Raw genomic sequence first — 24,485 nt, 5'->3', positions numbered from 1 at the left:
GTGCAAGAGGTAACAGATTATGTTTTGAATGGATGCGTCTAGCGGGTTAATGTCATTGTTATTGCAATAAATGACAAACCTCTTCCATTTGGCTGCATAGCAAGCTCTGGTAGTGGGTCTTCTAGCTTCCTTAATGATCTCCATACAGTCCGGTGGCAGGTTTAGGTAGCCAAACTCTAGGACTTCAGGAGCCAGATCACCATGTTCAGCTGTTGCGGATCTGGGTGCTGAATTTCTCCATGGTTCTGCGTCAAATGCGCGGGTTTGATCCGCAGCCTTTGATGCGGCACCACGGAAAGTTCCAGAAAGGTGGTGTACCATGGCTGGCGTGCCCATGTTGGAGCAACCAGGATGAGTGTCAGTGAGTGTTGTCGCAGTTTGCGTGCCACCAGCGGTATCAACGGCGCTGGGGGAAAAGCGTACGCAAATCTGCCGGACCAGTTCATCCATATCGCATTGCCCTGCGACTGTGGATGTGGGAACCTGGCGGCAAAGCTTTGGCATTTTGTGTTTTCGCTTGTGGCGAATAGGTCTATCTCTGGATGACCCCACTGTTGGAAGTACGGGTGGAGTACTGACGGGTGTAGCTCCCACTCGTGCATCTGGTGGCTGTCTGCGCTGAGCAGATCCGCCATCTGGTTGTCCTTGCCGGGGAGGTGTTCCGCCATGAGGAATATGTTCCTCTGAATGGCCCACTTCCACATGCTCTGAGCCAGATGAGACAACTGTGGAGAGTGCGTTCCTCCCTGCTTCTGTATGTAGTACATGGCAGTCATGTTGTCCGTCCGGATCAACACGACTTTGTTGCACAAGTGTACCTTGAAGGCTTTCATTGCCAGGAAGATTGCCATCAGTTCTAGAAGGTTGATGTGCATCTTCTTTTGTTGTATTGTCCATAGTCCCTGCACTGTGTAATGGAGTACATGAGCTCCCCATCCCTGGAGAGACGCGTCCGCTGTTAGTATGATTTGTGGAACAGGCTCTTGGAACGGTCGGCCCTTGCAAAGGTTTTGTGGATTCCACCAATGCAGAGAGTTGTATGCCCGACCGCTCACCAACACTAGGTCTTTTAGTTGCCCGTGAGCCTGATTCCATTGACGTGCCAAGCACTCCTGAAGCGGGCGCATATGTAGTCTCGCGTGCGGGACTATGAAGATGCAGGAGGCCATCATGCCTATCAACTGCATGAACACTCGCGCAGGAAGGGAGTGTTGGGGTTTAAACTTGGAGATCAGCATTTGCATGCCGTTGACCCTCACTGAATTTGGCTGAGCTGTGGCTGCCAGGGTGTTTATGGTCGCACCTAGGTACTGTTGTACGTGTGCGGGTTGGAGATGTGATTTTGGGTAATTTAGTGAGAATCCCAGACTGTGAAGGAGGTGAATGGTGCGGGACATGTGGCTGGCACATTGCTGGGCTGACTTTGCTTGAACAAGCCAGTCGTCCAGGTAAAGGTAGACGTGAATGTGTTGCCTCCGTAGATGTGCAGCCACAGTAGCTAGGCACTTTGTGAAAACTCTGGGTGCTGTTGTCACGCCGAAGGGAAGGACTTTGAATTGGTAGTGCTGGCCCTGAATAGTGAACCTGAGATATTTTCTGTGTGACGGGTGTATGGGTATGTGGAAATACGCATCTTTGAGGTCGAGCGTGGCTAGGATTCTCCCTGTCTGAGCAGCGGGAGAACCTGCTGTAGGGTGAGCATGTGGAAATGCTCTGAGAGAATGTAGTGGTTGAGGGGTCTCAGGTCTAGTATAGGTCTGAGTGACCCGTCCTTTTTTGGTATTAAGAAGTACAGAGAGTACACCCCTGTTCCCTGCTGGTGTACGGGCACGACCTCTATTGCGCCTTTTTGCAGCATACTTAGCACTTCCTGCTGTAATAATGCTAAGTGCTCTGAGGACATAGGACGGTGCTTTGGCGGTATTGTGGGTGGAGTGGAGGTTAATTCGAGGCAGTAACCGTGTTGGATAACTTCTTTGACCCACCTGTCCGTGGTGATGGTATTCCACGTGGACAGGAACCGCTGGAGTCTTCCCCCGACAGGTGTTATGTGGTCGGGGGGAAGGGAGAGGGCGTCACTGTTTGTTTTTGGGGGAGGACCTGGTATTGCCGTAACCGCGTCCTCTGCCCTTGGTGCTGGAGCCACGATATCCACCTTGGGTGTTTTTATCGTAGGTACTCTGTGTGCCCCCTTTATTGTAGGTTTGCTGTGACCCCTGTCCTCTACCCGCTCCTCTATTTCCGGGGCGACGAAAGGAGCCACTACGAAATGTCTGCGTTTGCAGAGCCCCCATTGACTTTGCAGTGTCTGTGTCTTTTTTGATCTTTTCTAGGGTGGTGTCAACTTCTGGTCCGAATAAGTAGTCGGGGTTGACAGGCTGATTGAGGATGTTATTTTGAACCTCAGGTTTGAATCCGGAGATTCGTAACCAGGCGTGTCGTCGTAGCATGACGCTGGTGTTTATTGCTCTTGCAGCTGTGTCGGCGGCATCCAGTGCACACTTAATGGATGCGTTTGTGAGAAGTTGTCCCTCCCTGATGAGGAGCTCCGCTGCCTCTTTGTACTCGTCTGGTAGATGTTGGAGTAGGGACTCCATCGTGTCATAGTGTGAGCGATCGTAGCGAGCTAGGAGCGCCTGTGTATTGGCAATGCGCCATATGTTTGCCGCCTGGGCTGCAATCCTTTTGCCGGAGGTCTCTAGCACCTTGGACTCTTTGTCCGGGGGAGGAGCATCACCAGTTGTCTGCGAGTGTGCCCGTTTGCGAGCATTAGCAACTACGATGGAGTCCAGAGGTAACTGGCCTCTAATGTACGTAGGGTCCCCAGGTGCGGGCTTGTATTTTTTCTCGATCCTGGGGTTTATTACCCGTGCCCTGGTTGTTTGCTTGAAAATGTCCTTTGCTGGCTTGAGGACACCTTTCAACATGGGCAGAGTCTTTACAGTCTTCTCTGAGGATGCGAAAGTGTCCACCAAGAAATCGTCCTCGATTGTGTCTGAGTGGAGTTGCACTCCATGATTGGCTGCGGCACGTTCAATGAGGGCGTTGAATGCAGCAGTGTCCTCTGTGGGAGATGTTTTTGCGCCATAAAGCTGCGTGTCCTGGGTATCCATAGCGGCACCCGGGTCTACAGGGTCATCCCAAGCTTGATCAGGGTCCTGCTGGCCTTCAGGGTCCATATCCCTGGGGTAGGTGGTGTCGTCACCCATGTAGTCCTCTATTGCGTCCGTGTCGGAGTGCGTCGGAGAGAAGGATTGTGGATCTGGGTAAGAGGTGTGGAGGCGTTCATAAAGAACTGGTTCCGATTCTGCCGGCAGTTTTTGCTTCAGCGGGATTCGGTAAGAGTCGAAAGCCTGCTCGGAGGTGATCTTCCGCTTGCGGAGCATGAGCCTGCCGGTGTCGGCGTCGATGAAGTGGGACGGTGATGTCCCAGTAGGAGAGTGTTCAGTAGATGGGGACCTTGTGTGGGTGACACGAGTTCTCATCTCGAATAGTTTTGGCGCCGTGGATGGCGGCAAACCAAAGGTGATGTTGGTTGGTGCCGAAGGTGCCTTTTGAGCCTTTTTCGGCTCAGAGCCCGACGTGGGCTGGAGGGCTGCCTTTTCTCTGATACGTTGCAAGGACGCTGCAACTTGTCGCACCGAGAACTCCGACGGTTGTTTGGCGCCGAGTGGTTCTGTAGAGGTAGGAGTGGACTTCTTTGGAGCCACAGGGTCATCGAGTCGAGGAGAGGTAGTAGCTGTCGACGGCGTCGATGATTGGATCGTAGTCGCTGCTTTCGAGGTGGATTGCGATGCAGCGGCCATTTTAACCTTGGTGGTCGGTGCCGATTGTTTCGGGGCCGAGGCGCTTTGGCGGTACCGATGGCCTTTCTCTTTGGGTCGGCGCCGACATCGGCTGCAGCGAGTTCGGCACCGAAGTCCCTTTTGGTGCGGTCGGAGCCGACGGTTTTGGCTGGCGTCGAAGGTGTGGTGGTCCTCGAGCCGACCATTGTTAGTTTCACTTTCGGTTTCTGTTGAACCGGTGCGACGATTGGTTTCGGTTTCGTGGAAGGGAAACCAGTCTTTTTGGGTAATAATGGCTCTCGCTGGATGTCCGAGGCCGGGCCAGACGGCGGGGCCGAAGAACTGCGGGATTGATCTTGGGTAAGGCCCGAAGGCGATCCCTCGACCGGAGCCGTAGACTGACGCACTGTGATATCCTCCGTTTGGACGGGTAGGCCCTGCTCGTCACCAGAGCTACCTTCTTCGGCCTCTAAGGCCTCATCGTAGTCTCCTACCTCATCGTCGGCTTCTTCCCTGTGAAAAAGCTCTTCATCTACGTCTTCCGATCTGGAACCGTGTTCGGAAGCGGGGCTGGAGGGTATGTTTTCCACGCTTTCAACATCTTCGTCCTCGGTGCTGAAGATGTTGGTCGGGGCCGGTGCCGCTTGCTGCGCTTCAAGTCTCGCGGCTCGTCGATTCCGGAGAGTCTTCTTGGATCTGAATCGGGCACAGGCCATATATTTCGATTCGTCGTGATCCGGTGAGGCATTTGTTGCACACCGGGTGGACGTCGATATGTGGATATTTCGCGTGGCAAACAGGACACCGCTTGAATGGGGTCCTCGATTCCATCGTCGATGTAGGGTCGATGGTCGGATGAAATGGATCCGAAAAAGTTGTGAAGGTCGCTAAACTAGCAAGTAAACTGTCGATACCGATCGGGAACAGTACCGACGAAAACTAAAGGCCTTTTGGCCTGAAAACTAAATTTTCCTAACTTGAGTCAAGATAAGCACATCCGAACCCAATGGCGGAAAAAAACAATCTGAGGATGGAGAGGATGCCCATGCGCACTGTGGTCCAGGGGAGGAGTCACCTATCTCAGGATACTTCGAAGACTCTTCCAGGACAACAACGTGCAAACATCCGGACCCAACACTAGGCGGCGATCTATGCACAGATATGAATTCAGCAGCCCACATGCCTCGAACACTATATTACTGGAGATGTTTGACCCAACACATAGTAATCACTGTTAGTTAATGCGGATAGTATTTAATCATTATTTTGTGCCACTAAAGACAGGGACCAACAATAGGTAAATCAGCATTGACCACACACAAGAGTAGTAAGTCCATCCCAAACTAAAACTAGATACACCAAAAGCCCTATTTGGTGTCAACAGTGAGTTGCAGTTAGTATCCCTAGGACTCAGCTCTGGATAAATCGATCCCACAAAATGATGAATTTTTGCGCCTGGGTCACATTTCTGGACAACCGCAAATTCAAATTGCTGTCATTCCATTCCAGCATTTTCTATTTAAAGTACGAGTTACTTACCTTCGGTAACGATGTATCTGGTAGAGACGATTCTAGCCGCAGATTCCTTCACGTAGAATTATCCCCAGGCGTGAGACTGGATCCGGAAACTTTTTGCCACAGCATCCCTGCGCGCCGGGGGGCGGGCGACATACCGCGACTCTGCCCAGGCGTCGACCGCGCACGTGACGTCAGCGAGGTCACATAAGACCCACCCCGACACCAGGGTAGTGCCAACACCGCAGACCCCAAGGGCAGGGAAAGAAGAACAAGCAGAAACCTGCGCAGCCAAACTGCCCGCACATAGACAACCTCCCATCCCTGTGCCCCGAAGGGAATAACAGGCATAAAATTCATGGCACACGGAGGAAGCCCACCCCCTCATCCTGAGCAAGGAATGGGACCAGTCCCAAGACAGACAGGGACAATAAACCTCCAGCCACCCCAACCTAGAGGGTAACCACCCACAAGGGACAAGAGCGAGACAAGGCCAGATGACCCTTAATCAGAGGATAGCAATGGAAGGAAGGAAGGGAGGACAGGGAGAGAAAGCAATTCCCCCCCAAACCTGGAGTAGTCAGAGCAGCAGGGCACCGGAATCCCATCCTCCAAGGACCAAAGGAGGAATGAACCGCCCCCAGACGGAGTCACCCGTCAAGAACAAGGAAGGCACTCACAGGAGAGACAGCCCCCCACCGGGAGGCGAGTACCTAAGACCAACCCAAGGGTCCTTGCAGAATTGGGGAGGAAGGGCGGGCCATGAAGGAATCTGCGGCTAGAATGTCTCTACCAGATACATCATTACCGAAAGTAAGTAACTCGTACATCTGATCGAGACTACTAGCCACAGATTCCTTTACGTAGAATAGATACCCTAGCAATAACCCCTGGGAAGGAGGGTCTGCGAAAGGACCCCACCAGCCAATGCAGAACAAAGGACCCCACAGGGGACCAGATCTGTGTACCAGGTAGAACCTCTCCCCTGCCAGGCCAAGGGAACCCCCAACAAGCATAACCCCACCAACCCCAAGGGGACGTATGAGGGAAAGAAGGCTGAAGATGCTCGTACACTCACAGCAGAGGAACCAAGGGCAAGGACTGAGAGGCAGAAGCACCCCACTCCCCCACAAGGCAACATAGCTTCCGCCGAATGTCAAGACAGGAAGACGGAAGAAGAAGAAGAAGCCTAGAGGACCCAAGGAAACTAAGGAGAAGAAGGCGAGCCCATTCCAGATGGAGAGCAGCCTGCCAGCCAGAACAATGCCGGCAGTCAAGGCTAGAAGCAAGAAGAACAGCCCGAGGCCCCAGGAAGGCCAAGTAGGCAACGCCTGGCAAGGGAGAACACAGGGACATCCCAGACCGCAGAACGGGAGCAGGGAGAGGCCCGGGCCACCAACTCGAGTGGCCGCGCACACGACCTCAGGAAGCAAAAGCAACCTACATAAACACCATGGAGAACAGGTACCCGAAGGCGACCAGAACCCTCCAGCAGAGCGCAAGCCATAGGACAGCTACCATAACCCCACATAGGGCACGTAAAGTCTCAAGATATAGGAACCCTCTTTGGAAGAACTTCTGCAGCAGAGGAAGAAACAAAAGAACCACGGGGAAAGAAAAAAAAAAAAGCACCCCTGCTACAGGCTTGACAGCAGCCCAAGCAAAGCAGAAAGCCCAATCTCAGGCCAGAAAAACATACTCCACAACCATAACAGCAAGCCTAAGACGACCCAGAAGCAACCCTAACTCAGAAGTCACTGGGGATGGGACAGAGGAGGAGGAGGACGGAGCCCTGCCAAGAGCCTCTGGATGGCAGAGTCGACCGGGACAAGAAACAACAGACTGCCATCAAATGGGAGATCAATGAGCCTCTCCCGAATATTTTCGGGGAAGACGCCGTCCCGATGCCAAGCATGGAGACGGAGAGCGACCGAGGAAGCCATGGCCCGGCCCAGTGCCTCAGAGACGTCCAGAGCGGAGCAGAGAATAAACGCCACAAGCTCCGGGCCATCAAATGCATGGTGCCGCAAATCCACCTGAGCAGACTCCTGGGACGCTGCAGACCCCAGAGACTCAGCTGAGTCCCACTAACAGGAGGAGGCCCTAGCCAGCACACACAAGGTGTTAAGGGCCAACAGGGCCGCGCTGGTCGAGGTGAAAATGTTGCGTCCCCAAGTGTCCAGCCAGCGGGCCTCTCTGGACGGCGGAGCCAACAGGGGCGGCAGGGAGGGAAAAGCAGTCCGCAGAAGGGGGCTGGCGGCTGAGGGGTGAAAAGACTGGCACGCCGGGTCACGCGGCGTCGGAAGGTGCCAATGCAGAAGATGCGGATGCACCTGGTCCCCGGAGGCAGGACGCCTCCAAGCCCCCGTCAAGGCAGAAAGGAGCGAACCTTCAAAGGGAAGCAAGATTTTCCTGCCACCAGAGCCCTGGTGGAGGACCTCCAACATATGGTCCGCCGGAAAGTGAGCCACTGGGTCACCCATGCGTAGGATGCCCACAGCCACGGACACCGCGTGAGCGAAGGCCGCACCCGCATCTGTAGGGCCCCGTGGTGGAGAAAGCAGCTTCTCCGTGGGTGAAGGCTGCAAACTAAAGCGGCCGTCCCCGAGGCCAAGCGGGGCGGGCAAGGGCCAGACCTGAAAGTCAGGACGAGCAGAAGAATGAGAGACCTGCCGCTCTTCCGACGAACACCCCTGCGTCAGGAAGGGCAGGGAGCCGCCTTTCGACGCCAGTGAAAAGGACACCACACGGCGACCAGTCTCCGGGGAGGACGATACCAATATGCAACCTGCCTCCGGAGAAGGAGCGTCCGAAGACGAATCCGTGGTACGACCCCTGCGTGGAGCTGTAGAGTCCGCTGCTTGAGGCAGGACCCCGGAGCCATCCGGCGTCACCGGGCAAGGGACTTCCACGTCACCCCGCATCGGAGACAGGAGCGGGGACCGGAGTAGAGCTGGAGCGGCACCGGCCCGGAGCGGCGCTCGGACGGCGCCTGCCCGACCCCCGCTGAGGCAACCACCTGCATGGGGGGATGGGCCCAGGGAGGGGCCCGAAGCCCTCCGCTGGCCGCGGCCCAGAAGAAGTCGAAGGTCGCCCAGCAACCCCTGTGGCGGCACCAAGGACGATACAACCTCTGACTCGCCCTACAGCGAGGCAGCTGCCTGTGAGGAGATACAAGAGGGGCCCGGAGAGGGACGAGAGGAGTCCAATGACCCCTGTGGCTCAGCACGGTCCAGCTGCTGCCGGCGCCGTAGCGGCATCACCTCGGCCTTAGACAGGACCTCCCTGCCAAGGGACTGAGAGGTGCTCGGGGATGCGACCCGAGCCCCGGCGACCTCCCGCAACACCACAGGGACCCCCGCAGGGGTTTGCGGCAAGGCAGAGACGCCCCGCCTGAAGGAGGTGCCCCAGAGGAGCCGCACCCCAACAGCACCACATCCTCCAAGCCTGGATCCGACCCAGTCGGCGCCAGGGCCAGAGCCACCGGGGCACCGCGGAGGGCCCCGCGCAAGGCGAGGGATCCGCCGACGCCCCCAGGAGGGGAAGGAGGAGGAGACGCCAGCGAGGCCTGCAAAGTCGCCGCATAATTCTCCATCTGGACTCTCGATGCCCCAACAGCGGGAAACGGTGGATAGGACGACACACGGGGCCGTATCACCCGCGGAGAGTCCATGCCCCTGGTAGGCCGGAAACCAGCCCCCGGGGACGAACTGCGACACTTACCCACCGGGAAGCAACGCTCACGTGACATTGGAGAAAGACGAGGACGACGGCCACGGCCGGACCTGAAGCCGTCTGCCGAAGCAGACCGTGGGGAGGACGTCGACCTGGAGAGACGTGCCGAGAGAAGTTTCATTTGGCGCTCCCGCCGCGACTTCAGCTTCAACTTTTGGCACGCCGCACAATCTGTGGTGCCGTGATCCTCCCCCAAACACCACATGCAAATGAGGTGAGGGTCCATCGTCGACATAAGACGCCCACAAAACGTGCAAGTTTTAAAGCCCGAAGGCATTCGCACACTGTTCCACCAAAAAGAATGGAAGAAAGAGAGCCTTAAACAGGCCCGCAGCAAGGAACGGATCCGCGTTGCACGCGGAAAAGGAAAAAACTGACGTGGGCGCGCCGTGGTGGGTCTTATGTGACCTCGCTGATGTCACGTGCATGGACGACGCCTGGGCGGAGTTACGCGATGTCGCCCCGCCCCCGGCGCGCAGGGATGCTGTGGCAAAAAGTTTCCGGATCCAGTCTCACGCCTGGGGATACTTCTACGTGAAGGAATCTGCGGCTAGTAGTCTATCAGATATAAACGTTATTGCATTTTTTTAAACAATATATAGCATCATTGATTTACCAGTACATTCAGTGCCTAATCGATCAGTCATTTTCCATTTCCATTCATCTCTTTTGTCTAATTAATTCACAGAGTATCCAACTGCCACGTATTTTACAGCATTAGAACTTTTTTCATAAACAAATATCATACAGTACTTGATTCAAGGTAGCCTATTGTTATGGGGCTCTGCCAGCTTTGTGAATATCTCTGCCCATTCAATTAAACTTCTCTGTCAATTTTTCATCAATCCTTGCGATTTTCGCGTGTTGCTCATCTGCAGTAGCCCATTCAATTAGGCCTTTTTTCCACATCTCATATATCAGGGCCTTAAGGCACATCCAATGGAATGCTATAAGCCTTTTAGCTAGTACTGTACCAAAAGCAGCCATCCTGATTTTCATCTTGTATTTCTGCCTAGAAGGGAACAGGCCTAATAAATGTTGATAGATTTAGTGGGGAGTGTATTAAACATAGTCCAGATGTCTTTTTCCCAGAAATAAGCCGCACATGGATACATCAAGACCATTTGAAGAAAGTCTGCTACTATTGTACCCCATCTCTGGCAAGCTGAGGATCTACCTGAATAGATCCTTACAGGTTTTTGGGGTGGAAGAATAATGAAATACTATTAATTTAAACTGTGCATTATGGGAAACAGGTTTAACCTGTCCCCAGGCTTTCCTCCAGTTTGTGTCAGTTAAAGGCTCTGGGATCTCCAATTGCCCTTTGTCTCATACACATTCTGTACCTTTGCCTCTGTCGTTCTAAATCTGCAAATAAATCAGTAATGAATTGTCTCCATCCCGCCACAGTAAGAATACTAGTCATTACTGGAGGTTCCTCTGGGAACATGATCTAGGCCAAGGGAATATTGTGCTTGTTCATATGCGAGGAACTGTTTATTTAGGTAGAAGTCTCCTTCTGTTGGACTGTGCCCTCTTTCCATTTAATCATTGGCAAATTATTATTGATGGTTTTATATGTTGTCATATCCACAGTGGGATGACAGGATCGAACAGTGTTCACTTTGATCACACTCTCCCAGATTGTGCCCGCCTGTGTGACAAGATGTGTTCTTCCCCATTATCAATGCTTCAGCCAGAATATTAGGATGCTGAGTCTATACCATTCCAGCATTTTTATCTCGTTGGGGCCATCACTGAATGGGTCACCTATAAATGAACATTAATGTTACCCCCACCCAAAGGAGAAATACAGCTAGAATTGATATTTTGTATACTATGTACTTTGGAGCAAGTAAGATTGGAGTAAACTTTAACTCAAAATTGACACAAATTAAGTTCCAGGAAAAATATCTAAACTCCAAGTTGACAACCCTTACTAAATGCAATAACAAATGGGCAGAGAACTAAGCTGCGCTACTCCTGAACAGCTTACAAAAATTGTTTTTCATGCCATGTTTTGATATCAGAAAATAAATGAGATAAGATTTGTATATACAGTAGGGATGATTACTTACCACTTGATTTTGAGCCCAGATAGACACCACACCACTGGAAATTGAAGCAATAATTGGCCGAACAGGATGCCACTGGGGTAATGGAGAAAAGCAGAATAAGAGAATAGTATGTTTGTCTGGACACACTGGAGACCAATATTAGTTTACTCACTGCTACATCTAGAAGCAGCTCCCCACGCGTGCCATGCAAGATCTTCACCAGGTTCCCGATGCTCTTCTCCCAGATGTAGAGGGCATGCTGCCTTGCCGACCCTGCCACAATGTACTCCCCATCTCCAGAGAAGCAGCATTTCTTCCAGGGCGTCCTGGCAAGAGAAGTGATGAAGTAAACTACAGTGATTTCTATCAAATAATATGACTATTGAACCACAGTTCTGGCTGATTTTAAGCTAAGATTGAGGTATTTGGTTTCAACTGAACAATTTTCTGTGAAAGCACTTTAAGCAAATAGAGTGCTCACTAAGCAGCTGCCCGCAGTCATGTCTTTCTATGTACTCTGCACCACAGATAGAGCGCAGAGGGTGTGTCAATATTGTCCTGAAGTAATAAATAACAGAATAATGCTAATCTGTTTGTGAGATGAGAAGTGCAAGAGGAGGATTGCAGTTTCAAAACAGTTATGAGACTGGTGCAAAGATATGAGGAAAATTGGTTTTCAGATTCCTAGACAGAATGAATAATAGATGTGTAAGCTATTGGGAAATCTATGTATAGTAGCAGTAGTTTCTTTTTGTTTCTTAGATCTCTAAGGAGTGGCGCTTTATGAAAACAAAGTAAATCTAAAATTAAACAAAATAATGACACTCCACTAACTGTTAAAGTAATGTCAATTATGTCTATCGAAGTCACAAGATACTTGGGGGATTTATACTGAATAGTAAGATAACTTGGATAGTTAATACAGAGTACAGAACATCAGAACATAAATTGATGGCTACAAATTTGAATATAGTAGGATGGCATTTTCTGAGCTAGATAAATTAACCAGATAACGGAAGAAATAATCTCTTACTGAGCTAGTCTACCATTACAGATGGGAAAGTACAAGTTACTTTATAAACGCATATACATTCAATACATACTTACACCAAGAAATAAAAATGTTAATATAAGCTATTTCCATCTCTGAAGGGAATTTTTGACCCGCTGTTTATTAATCCCTTTTTACACGTAAAAGGAGTTTACTTTATTAGGAAATCAACTCATACTGTATAGCTCAGACATATCATGGAACAACTCAACGGATACACCACTTGTCCCTAAGCTCACTTGTTGCCCACCTTGGGAGAGCTGGACAAGTAATATCCCTAATAAATCTTCTCCCTGAATTCACTACATTTAATCGAACTTCTAGACTAGTAGAAGTTCTGATGATGAAAACACATTCAGTGCATCTGTGCATGTGTGATGGAGTTCTTTACCCAGTAGGCAGGGGGAGCAAGCTAACTGCTACTGTTTTGACTGAGGAGGACAAAGGGGAACTGGAGAGGTGAGGAACTGTGCTCAAGAGAGACAGACAATGCTAGACATTTTTAGGTCTCGCCTACGCAGCGCGCATGCGCTGCGTAGGAGGACCTTTAGCCGTCGTTCAGCTCTTTTTGGAAGCACATACTCGTGCTTGTGGCGGCATCCACTTTGCGGGAGCAAGCAGGGGGCGTGCCACAAGCACAAGTATGTGCTTCCAAAAACAGCAGACTGCGTGTGCGCGCACGCACGCACCCACCACTCCCGGGTTTGGTTATTTTCCTTCAGCATCCGTGTATCCTGTTAGGGACTAGAAACCTAATGCCTGCCAGTGCCAACAATCCTCATTCTTGTTTCTGTGGGCTCACGAGTGCGCCCTCTGTGCTGAACCCACAGATCTTAGTCCTAGAAAGGTAACCCCATCACTTTTGCTTGCAGTACCCGGGGTTTTGACACTTCGTTATATGTGTGATGTTTTTCCACAGCAAACAGCAATGAGACTCCTATAATGGCCCGAGTGTCAATATCTTGTTATATCTGCTTTTCAATGCCATGTTGTATGGTAGCAAAAGACGAGCAACATTCCTCTTTGTTTTCTTCTTTTGTTTGGGCTCCGCTCCAGGTTATCTTATTCTAGACCTGACCTACCTAGTTGGGGAAGGATTTAAGTTACGGAACATGTTATTAAAGCCTGCTGCGACCTGCAATCTGATAACATGTGTCTCCAGGTATCCAGTACACATGGGCTCAGTGACTTGACATTCTCAGGTCTCTAAGCCATACTGCCACTATGTGTGATCTGCAAGGTGTTGTCTCCTCCAGGCTCTGCCCATTCAAACTCTGGCACAGTCACACAGAAACTGCTCTGCCATTACTTCCGAGCAGTTAGACATTAGTATGTAAAAATCCCATAAAAAGTCTTGGACGGCTCTACTTTTGTGGCTTTGTGTCGTCACAGGCGCCCCTGGGATGTACATAAGTACATTTTCTGGGGCACAGATAATGCAGACGTGCAGCAACTTCTCACATTTGTATGTTGCAGATTAGCGGCTCTGCCCCTCCCCGTCTGATAATCGTTTCTCTTGAATGGAGCAGAGATGGGCATCTCTCACCAGCAATAGCAGTAAGATGGTAACAGTTCCTTAAGAATAGAGTAAGAGAGATTCAGACAGCCAATCAGGCCTTAGAAGAATGTGCAGTGTCTCCAAGAGGGTTAGAGTGTGCCGAGAAAGAGTGAAGGTACTCCTATGTGGATCTGGAAGTGCCCTCACACACCCAAACAGGTGTATAGCATCATCATCGGGCTGGTGCTCCTCGTGGGGGTGGCGCTGCAGTCCCTCACGGGCCCGTTTTACGGGGCTCTTTGTCGGAGATCTTCAAGGAGTTTGCCGCATTTGTGCATGGGGGTGTGTGGGGCTAAATGGAAGTGGTGTAGTGAGTGAGGTCTAAAAAGAGCCCAAGGACACTTACAATTTATTAAGGGTGTCCTAGGGGTCTGGATTAAAATATGTCACGGGGATGGAGAGGCAATCTCAGTTGCCTGTGTGAGAGGGGAAAAAGAACAAATACAATCCCTCTTCTCTCACCCGTGTAGTGGATAGAGTGAGTGTGTCAAGGGGTCGACATGTTTCGCGCCATAAATAGTCCCTAGTGGATCTGGGGGCGCTTCATCAGGACCAAAAGTAAAGTATGTCAAATGGGAGTCGGGAAAGAGACACCCTATAAACCCATGAGTCCTAAATGTAGGAAGGAATATGCTACTTACCAGTATGCATCTGTTCTTGGCATGTAGAGCTGCAGAGTTGTACACTTAGCATAGGTCGCCATCTGGTGTTGGGCCCGGATGTTTGCAGTTTGTTTTTCTTCTTGGACAGTCTTTGGAAGTCACGAGTTTGGTGACTCCTCCTTCGGTCCGTACTGCGCATGGGCTTCGGCTCCATCCTCAGATTGTTTTTCGCCAACAGGGAAATGATGGAGCGTAGTAATAACAGTGAGAAACCCATGTGTTGTATCTAAATAAGATGTACTGGAACGGATACAGGTAGCCGGGGAGGCGGGTGGGCGTGTACAACTCTGCAGCTCTACATGCCAAGAACAGATGCATACTGGTAAGTAGCATATTCCGTTCGAGGCATATGAGCTGCAGATTGTACACTTAGCATAGATTATATAGCAGTACCCAACCTTAGCGGCGACCACCGGTATCCGTTGCAGCTGTTTGAAAAAGTGTCTTTAGTACAGCCTGGCCCACCCTAGCTTGCTGCTTGGAATGCACATCTACACAGTAGTGTTTTGTGAAGGTGTGCGGTGTAGACCATGTGGCTGCCTTGCAGATGTCATCTAAGGGTATATTCCCTAGAAAAGCCATAGAAGCCCCTAACTTTCTTGTAGAGTGGGCTTTAGGGGGAACAGATAATGTTCTCTTTGCCTTTTGATAGCAAATTTGTATGCATTTTACAATCCACCTAGCTATCCCTGATTTTGAAATGGGGTTGCCTTTATGTGGTGGAGAGAAGGAAACGAACAATTGTTTAGTCTTCCTGAAGGGTTGCGTTCTTTGTATGTAGTATAGTAACGCCCTTTTTACATCAAGTGTGTGTAAGGCCCTTTCTGCAACAGATTGGGGTTGCGAAAAGAAGACAGGTAATTCCACTGATTGATTGAGGTGGAAGGGGGAAATGACTTTGGGCAGAAACTTCGGATTTGTGCGAAGTATGACCTTGCTGTGATGCATTTGTATGTAGGGTTCCTGTATGGTGAACGCTTGTATTTCACCAACCCTTCTAAGGGAAGTGATAGCTACAAGGAAAGCTGTTTTCCAGGTGAGAAACTGTAGCTCACATTTGTGCATTGGTTCGAAGGGCGGACCCATTAGTCGTGTAAGAACTAAATTTAGATTCCATACAGGGGAAGGTGGTGCCCTGGGAGGAATTACTCGTTTAAGGCCTTCCATGAAGGCTTTAATAGCGGGCACTCTGAAGAGTGATAAATGCTGTCTGTTTTGTAGATAAGCAGCGATCGCTGCTAGGTGTAGGCGTATGGATGAATATGCCAGGTTACACCTGTGAAGATGGAGCAGATAGCATATGATGTGCTGTATGGATGCATCTAGGGGGTTGATTGTATTGTTACGGCAGTAAATTACAAATCTTTTCCACTTTGCGGCATAGCATGCTCTAGTGGTAGGACGTCTGGCTTCCATGATGATGTTCATGCAATCAGGGGGAAGGTTAAGGTATCCGAATTCTAAGATTTCAGGAGCCAGATCGCCAGGTTGAGCTGAGCTGGGTCCGGGTGCCTGATTTCTCCATGGTTCTGGGTTAGGAGGCATGGGGAAAGGTGCAGTTTTTGATGTGGTACCACTGATAGTTGTAGTAGCGTGGTGTACCACGGCTGCCTGGCCCACGTTGGAGCTACCAGAATGAGTGTGAGGGAGGGCTGTTGTAGCTTCCTGACCACTAATGGAATTAGTGGGAGAGGTGGAAAGGCGTATGCAAATCTGCCTGACCAGTTCATCCATATCGCATTGCCCTTGGACAATGGGTGTGGGTATCTGGCGGCGAAGCTTGGGCATTTTTTGTTTTCGTGGGTGGCGAAGAGGTCTATTTGAGGATGCCCCCACTGTTTGAAGAATGGGTGAAGAACTTGTGGATGCAGTTCCCATTCGTGTAGTTGTTGCGTTTGTCTGCTGAGCAGATCTGCTAAGGTGTTTTGTACTCCTGGAACGTGCTGTGCCAGGAGAAAGATGTTTTGGGGAATTGCCCATCTCCATATGCTCTGGGCTAAGCGGGAGAGCTGGGGAGAGTGTGTCCCCCTCCTGTTTTTGTATATAATACATCGCAGTCATGTGGTCTGTGCGAATGAGGACTGCTTTGCCCGAAATTTGTTTTTGGAAAGATTTTAGGGCTAGAAAGATCGCCAAGAGCTCCAGATGGTTGATGTGGAGCGATTTTTGCTGTGGCGTCCATAGACCTTGCATTGTGAGGTGTAGGAGGTGCGCTCCCCAGCCGGAGAGCGATGCGTCCGCTGTTAGAATCACCTGAGGAACCGGGTCCAGGAACGGCCGTCCTTTGGAAAGGTTTGTGGTGTTCCACCACTGCAGAGAGTGATGTGTGCGGCAGTCCACCAACACCAGATCCGTCAGCTGACCCTGGGCCTGGTTCCACTGTTGTGCTAGGCACTCTTGAAGTGGACGCATGTGGAGTCTTGCATGGGGCACTATAAATATGCAAGACGCCATCATTCCTATGAGCTTCATGAACACTCTTGCTGGAAGAGAGTGTTGGGGAAGGAATGCTTTGCGTAAGGCTTGAATGCTTGTGATTCTGGCTGAGTTTGGATAGGCAATACCTTTGGAGGTGTCTATAGTGGCCCCGAGATATTGCTTTGTGTGAGATGGTATGAGGTGGGACTTTTGGTAGTTCACCGTGAAGCCTAGCTGGTGGAGCAGTTGGATGGTGCTGTTTGTATGTTGCACACATTGGTGGTAGGACGTGGCTTTTATCAGCCAGTCGTCTAAGTAAGGGAAGACGTGAATGTGTTGACGTCTGAGGTGTGCTGCTACTACTGCTAGGCATTTGGTAAACACTCGTGGTGCAGTGGTGACCCCGAAGGGGAGAACCGTGAATTGGTAATGTTGCCCGTCCACCACGAACCGGAGGTATTTCCTGTGAGAGGGGTGTATTGGAATGTGAAAGTATGCGTCTTTCAGATCCAAGGTTGTGAGAAAGTCTCCCTGGCAGAGGAGTGGGAGGACTTGTTGTAGAGTGACCATGTGAAAATGGTCTGAATGTATGTAGGCATTTAGAGGCCGGAGGTCCAGAATGGGTCTGAGGGTCTCGTCTTTCTTTGGTATTAAGAAATATAGAGAGTAGACCCCTAGATTTCGTTGGTTGACGGGGACCTGCTCTATAGCGTGTTTTTGCAGGAGTGAGAGTACCTCTTGTTTGAGCAGTGTGGAATGTTCTTGAGACATTGGACGGTGCCTTGGTGGGATATTGGGTGGGGTAGATGTTAGCTCTAGACAGTACCCTGACCGAATGATTTGGGTCACCCATTTGTCCGATGTTATGGACTCCCATACGTGGATAAAGTTTTGTAGTCTGCCCCCGACCGGAGTGGAATGGTCTGGGGGGAGCGGAGGGGAGTTATTGTGCGGGGGGGGTGGCAGAACGGGTGTTGTTGGTTTTGCCCCTGCCCTTATTGTTGTTACCCCTGTAACCACCTCTCTGATTGCCCTTTGAAAAGGTATTTTGAGGAGGGGACTTGTAGGAGGTAGAGGCGTTATCGGTGGAGGAGCCTCTGCCTGTGCCACGAAAGGACGAGCGTCGAAAGGAACGTTTGGAGGCTTGTGTTTGGAGTGCCCCCATAGACTTTGCTGTGTCTGTGTCTTTCTTCATCTTTTCGAGCGCTTCGTCTACCTTTGGCCCAAAGAGTGTTTCCTGGTCAAAGGGGTGATTGAGTATGGATGCCTGGACTTCAGGCTTGAACCCTGAGATCCTGAGCCAGGCGTGGCGACGAAGCAGGACACTGGTATTTATGGCCCTAGAAGCAGTGTCGGCTGCATCGAGGGCACACTTAATGGAGGTGTTTGTAATTAGTTTACCCTCCTGTATGAGGTCATGAGCCTTGTGCTTGTATTTTTCTGGAAGGTGCTGCATAAGAGCCTCTAGTTCGTCATAGTGTGCTCTGTCATATCGCGCAAGCAGTGCTTGTGTGTTTGCAATGCGCCACATGTTTGCAGCTTGGGAGGCGGTGCGTTTACCAGACGCGTCCAGAAGTTTAGATTCTTTGTCTGGCGGTGGGGCATCTCCTGAGGATTGGGAGTTAGCCCGCTTTCTAGCTGTGGAGACAACTAGGGAATCTAGGGGAGCAGGGCCCTTGATGTAAGCAGGGTCTGTGGGTGCCGCCTTGTACTTCTTCTCTATTCTAGGGTTCAGTACTCTGGCTCTGACAGGGTCTTTGAACACCTCTGTAGCGTGCTTGGTGACACCCTTAAGCATGGGTAAAATGGAAGTAGATTTGTCTTGTATATCAAATGTATCCAGTAGGAAGTCTTCTTCTACTGGTTCACTGTGCATGTCCACCCCATGGTAGTGTGCTGCTCTCTGCACTAAATGATGAAACCCTAAGGAGTCCTCTGGAGGAGACGGCCTTGATGGGTATAGGTCGTCCTGAGGTACATTGGGTATATCAGGGTTATTGTAATCCTCCCATGGATCTGGGGTCCCTGGTGGAGTGGGATCCATTGGGGCGTCCGCCGGGTAATTGTCCGGATCCCCATCATCCGGATCTGGGGATGGGGCCGGATCGTAGTGAGGTAAAGGTGGCGGAGACCTGTGAGGTGGAGGCGGTGGAGGAGGTGGAGGGGGTAGGGGAGGCGGTGGTGGGGAGGGCACTCTGAGGGGAGAAGTAGCAGAGTCCTTCCTTTTGGGTGGAGGAGGAGGAGCCGGAGCATCAAGGCGTCTTTTCTTGGTAGTTAAAGTCAAAAGCCCAGTCTTTGGATCTTTGGACAAAGTCTTTTGTAAAGGGTCTGGTGTAAACAGAGCCAACGGTGTCGAGTCGTCTGTCGGCACCGGTGATTTCGGAACCGGGGGTTTCGATGGTCTGTGTGCGCCATGCTTTTTTGAGGTCTTCGGGTGTTTCGGCGTCGAATGATGTTTCGGCGCCGGAGCGTCGGTGCCGACAGATTTGTGTTTGTGTTTGGTCGGCACCGAGTGTCCAGGCTTCGGCACCGGTGGTTTCGGAGTCGAGCTGGATTTTGCAGTCTTCGGTGCCGGATGCTGTTTTTCGGCACCGGGTGTCGGCTGGCTCGATCCCGAGCTGCCATGAGACTTTGGGTGCTTCGACACCGGGCCCGAAGGTGGGGTGATCGAAGTTTTGGTTTTGGTTTTGCCCAGGCCGGCAGGCGAGGGAGTAACCTGAGTCTCTTTGGTTTTCGGCGCGGGGGTGGGAGGGGGCATAGTACTCACGGCCCGCTGCGCTGGTGTAACGTCCTCCACGTCGGAGTCGTCGGCCTCGGAAGCGCTGACGACGTCTTCCTCCTGCTTGGTGTGTGTTTGCCCCGAAGCTTCGGCGTCGTCTCCGAAGATGTCCGGTGGAGCTGCAGAGGATGAGTGCGCCATGGTGCGTCGAGCTCTTCGATCTCGGATGGTCTTCTTCGATCGAAAAGACTTGCAGGCGGGGCAGTCTCTAGCCTTGTGTTCCGGAGAGAGGGAAAGGTTACACACCTGATGGAGGTCGGTGTGGGGAAATTTAGACCCACATTTTGGGCACTTTTTGAACGGAGTCCTTTCCATCGGCCGGGACCGGAGTCGCGGAGGGCCCGAAGGCCGGTGTCGATGTACGGGATGGAGAAAGTGCCGCTTCGAGAGATGAAGATGATGAAGGAACTCGAAGAATCGAGGATTTTCCGTCGAGGCTGGAACCGTAGAAGTTCGAAGCCGGAGCACGAAGTATCACATCCGAGCCCGATGGCGGAAAAAAACAATCTGAGGATGGAGCCGAAGCCCATGCGCAGTACGGACCGAAGGAGGAGTCACCAAACTCGTGACTTCCAAAGACTGTCCAAGAAGAAAAACAAACTGCAAACATCCGGGCCCAACACCAGATGGCGACCTATGCTAAGTGTACAATCTGCAGCTCATATGCCTCGAACATATAGTTGCAAAGATAGATAAGAGACACGTCGTATTAGCGTGTCCCTTGTTACGGCCTATAGAGGAGACAAAAAAACACATAGGGGGAGGGGGTGGGAGAAAAGGAAAAGAGAACACAATCCAAGGCCGTTAATAACAGTCTCAAGTCATGTGGATAATAAATCTCTGCATGCTGGTGTGTCGGAAAGTGCCCCGGTGGGGAACCTAACTAGACACATGCATACATGTGGATGGAGAGGAGCAAGAATGTCCCTGGAATGCTTTAGACTCAAATACGTGGCCCATGAGTAGGGCTAGACTAGGTGGTAAGAATGCTCACTAAAAAGTGACACCGCGGGTCTATGGTGTATCAAGTGTGCAAACGGGGGTGGTGTCCAAATATCATTAATCATGAGTGTGACCATAAGTGATCTACTGTGCTCCTTTCTAGCAACAAGTACTATGAGGGTGAGTATGACGTAAAACACAACATCGCTATGCCTACCCTCCCTAGTTCCAGGTCAGGCCTCGTCAGCTTCGCCAAATATCAGTGAAGGCAGCTGTGAAAAAAACAGCAAGGCTATGACTATTATACTGCTCGGGATTGGGACGGCCCGAAAAACGGGACCAGTGCCGTTAATAGTACCGTATGACAAAAAGGAATAAAAACGGCATGGCTCTGATATTCACTCAGGATAGGCTATGATATTTATAGGCCGCTCGGTGTAGAGACGGCTAGTAAACGGGACCGGTGTCAGTAATGGTACAGAAAATTGCTTAAGATACCAAGAGCAAATACAAAGAACAGTAACGGTGCCTAAGCAGATCGAGGCGGTTAGAAGAAGGGGGCTGGTGCCGGTCATAGTGCAATATGACAAATATTGTCATTCTAGTGTAGAGAAAGTACTCACTGCGTGCTCTTCATCTGTGCTCCGGAACACCTACCCGGTAGCTTCGGCTGCTGGGCGGCAACTCGGGGCAGCGGTATCCAAAATATACACGTCCTACGTGATTGGAGCAGGGGAGTGCACGTGACATGTGTAGGAACGTAGTGACGATGTTGTCGTCTGGCGTTATATTGGGGCGGCCATATTGGAACGGGATCAGATAGTGGGATTCCGACGGCAACTCGGGGCAGCGGTGTCCCCATATACACGCCCTACGGGATAGGAGCAGGGGAGTGCACATGACATGTGTCGGAAAGTAATGACGATATTGTCGTCTGGTGTGCTTAAGGGGCAGCCATTATGGGACGGGATCAGATGGTGAGATTCCCAATGTAACTGAGATGGCAATATGGGGACAACACGAAATATCAAGGTCCTATGTATTAGCCTGTAATGGAGCCAGACACCGGGGAGGAGGTGGGACAGTGTAAACTGACCATAGAGTGGTAAGGATATCTCTCAAATATGTCTATTTAGGAGACACAGAGATCTGTTGACTAAGATGAAGGCTAGAGACACGTGGGTCAATGTCTCCTGACAGCCTTGTAAGGATTTTTGTCTCAGTAGTGGAGTAGTACACAGAAGGAGATGGCGGAATGGAACCGTTATGGGAGAAGGCAACATATTTTATTGTATATATTGTGTGGTTGTAGTAGTTTCAGGGAGCATATTGTGTCATGTATGTAGTGACTAAGACAGCTAATGTGTGATGCTCCCACTTAATGGTTCATCTAGTGAGATCAACCCAGGGTATGTTATCGTTGAGACCACCACTGTCACTTTTAAGTCTGAAGACCCATCGTTGTTCACGTTCAAACAAAGTAGTTATGGACCATTGAGGGTTGGATTCTATAATGGTCCACTTTAGGCTGTCTGGGGGATGATTTTTCTCCAGAAAGTGAGCCTGTAGTCTTGTTGCTGAGCGTTTGCAACGGATCGTACTTTTATGTTCTCCTATGCGTATCTTAATTGGTCGCGCTGTCATACCTATGTAATATGAACCACAGGGACACGTAATCAAGTATACGCAGTTCTTGGTATTGCAATTGGTGTGGCGATTTTGATGCCATGGTCTCGAAAGTCCAAGTTCCAGTTCTTTGGTTGCCGTCGTCTGAGGACAGGCTGTACATGTACCGCATGGGTAGTGGCCCAGCACGGGGGGCAATGTCCAGAGGGTTGATTGCGGATTGATTTTTTTATTATTTTTTGGACGTGTATGTACCAAAATGTCCCTCAGATTTTCAGTCCTTTTGAATGCGAACAGTGGTATCGGTCCTGGTGATACATTGCCTGTTTCTAATATCTTCCAGTGTTTTTTGACAATTTTTTGAATTTTGTTGGAGTAGGAGGTGAATGATGTCACACAAGTTAGTTTGTCAGTTTCCTTCTTCTCTTTTACTTCAAGTAGGGCTTCTCTGTGGTTGTTTCTTGCCCTCTTACGAGCCTGTCTTATGATGTTGGATGGGTAATTTCTTCTGATCAGGTTGGTGGATAGGGTTTCGGCTTCTTTTTCGAATTCTATTCTGGTGTTGCAATTTCTCCGTAGACGGAGGAACTGGCCTACAGGTAGGTTCTCCCTGAGTGCTTTAGGATGGTGACTTGAAAATAGAAGCAAGCTGTTCCTATCTGTAGGTTTTTTGTAATTGGTAGTTTTAAGAGTGCCCTCTTCCAGTGATATCAGAAGATCCAGGAAAGGGATCTCTCACCAGCCACTGACACCCTCAGCATGTCAGGGCGAGCAGCACCTCCTCTCTCTCTCTCTAAATCTCGCTCTCTTAATACCTCCCTCTCTCTAAATCTATCTCTCTCTAAATCTCTCTCTCTCTAAATCTCTCAATCTCTCTCTAAATCTCTCTCTCTATATATATATTACTTTCTCTAAATCTCTCTCTCTCTAAATCTCTTGTCTGTCTCTCTCGCTCTCTCTCTCACCCCCCCCCCCTCCAGTCAGCCCCTTCCCTCTTCTCAATTTTTCCTCCCCCTTTCGGCATTGTCTCGCTTTCAAACTCATCCAGAATCTTTCCTTACTTTCCAACTAGCGCTTTGAAACCCACCGGGTGGAGTTCGCACCCTTCTGAAAAGCGTACCCAGCCCAGGTGAGTCGTGTTAAAAGGGGACGGAGAAGTGGGACATAATTTTGAGAAAAACCTTATTTTCTTAAATGAAAGACATAGCACAGGGAGCACCTTTGTGAAATATGGAGCGCAGAAAAGCAAAAGTTTCCTTGGCATCCGACAGGGGGCACTGTTGGTTAGCTGTTCCTTCGCCTTATCACTAGGGGGCAGATGTGCAAGGAAGTGCTGCAGCGCGGCAATGCAAGCCCTTTGGCTGCGCCACGCTGCGGCACTTCCAAAGCACAGGAATGCGACATATTTACAATTATATGTCGCATTTCTGCGCTCTCCCCTGCGCTGGCGCACACACTGCTGCCATGCGCCAGCGCAGGCATGATGCAAGGATGCCTGCGTCATGGAGAGATTGTTTTTGTGCAGGAAGGTGCCCCTTGCTGTACAAAAACGATCATTACAGGCATTTTCCTCTTTCAATGCGTGCTGTAGAATGCAGCACGCATTGAAAGAGGAAACAAGCATTGGCATAGCCAGTAGGTCTCGCCTTTGGGACCTTAAAAGTGTTTAGTTATCCAGCACAATATCCTTGGTGCAACAACATCAACGGTTGCATGGTTAAACACTTATAAGGTCCCAAAGGAACTGTAAAATACAGGGTGACAACTATTCTGTAAACGTGCCTTATATATATTGATTTGCAAAATGAATGTTCTTTACCAAATTAAGAAATTATGTACTTGCAGATACAAGTCTATTTTTCTCAGAAATCTGTTAAATATTTGCCTGACAAAAGAAGAACTTCAGGACTTATTGTATAAGAAAAAGATAATAGGAATGGGAAATAATAAATCTGAGACTTTAATAATACTTTCATTGTTCAAGCTCAAAATGATTTTGGAGTTATCTCACAAAAAGGTCTCAAACTTAGTCAATAATCAGTATTGCAAATATTATAAAATCATTAACAATGTGTTTTGATGCTAGGTTAGTGAATCTTCTACTGCAATAATTTAAGTTCTTGAATAAGACACATTATACACCACAGAAATTGTGCACTGATAATTCTAGATGCTGCAGATGCGATGTGGAGGATAATGATGAATTGCACAATGTGGATGCTTGACAGAGATTTGGACTAAATTATTACGTGCGGTGTCTGACTTATTGAATTTAGATAATACTTTAACAACCAAGACAATTATATTTGGTTTTGTTGATGAATTTACGAAAGGTCTTGGTTTCTTTATTTTCAATG

At 50.0% G+C, this 24,485-nt stretch overlaps 1 protein-coding gene across 19 annotated transcripts in view; it reads right to left on the bottom strand.

Annotated features, from left to right (window-relative positions):
• LOC146870056 (retinoblastoma-binding protein 5) overlaps positions 1–24,485 on the bottom strand; it is a 529,113-nt gene that overhangs the window by 306,744 nt on the left and 197,884 nt on the right. For all 19 annotated transcript variants that reach the window (XR_014968878.1, XR_014968866.1, XR_014968858.1 and 16 more), the window contains 2 exons: positions 11,265–11,418; positions 11,114–11,185 (listed from right to left, as the gene is read on the bottom strand). Coding sequence is in view for 16 of the 19 variants with exons in the window: in XM_085627556.1 (XP_085483682.1) it covers positions 11,114–11,185; positions 11,265–11,418 (226 nt within the window). In the remaining 3 variants the exon portion in view is untranslated. The remainder of the gene's footprint in view (positions 1–11,113; positions 11,186–11,264; positions 11,419–24,485) is intronic.

The sequence above is a fragment of the Triturus cristatus genome, chromosome 1_1 (genome assembly GCF_964204655.1).
Source record: "Triturus cristatus chromosome 1_1, aTriCri1.1, whole genome shotgun sequence".
Taxonomy (NCBI): Eukaryota; Metazoa; Chordata; class Amphibia; order Caudata; family Salamandridae; genus Triturus; species Triturus cristatus.
Note: the sequence above shows the minus strand (reverse complement) of the source record. Positions and strands in the feature narration are given on the sequence as shown.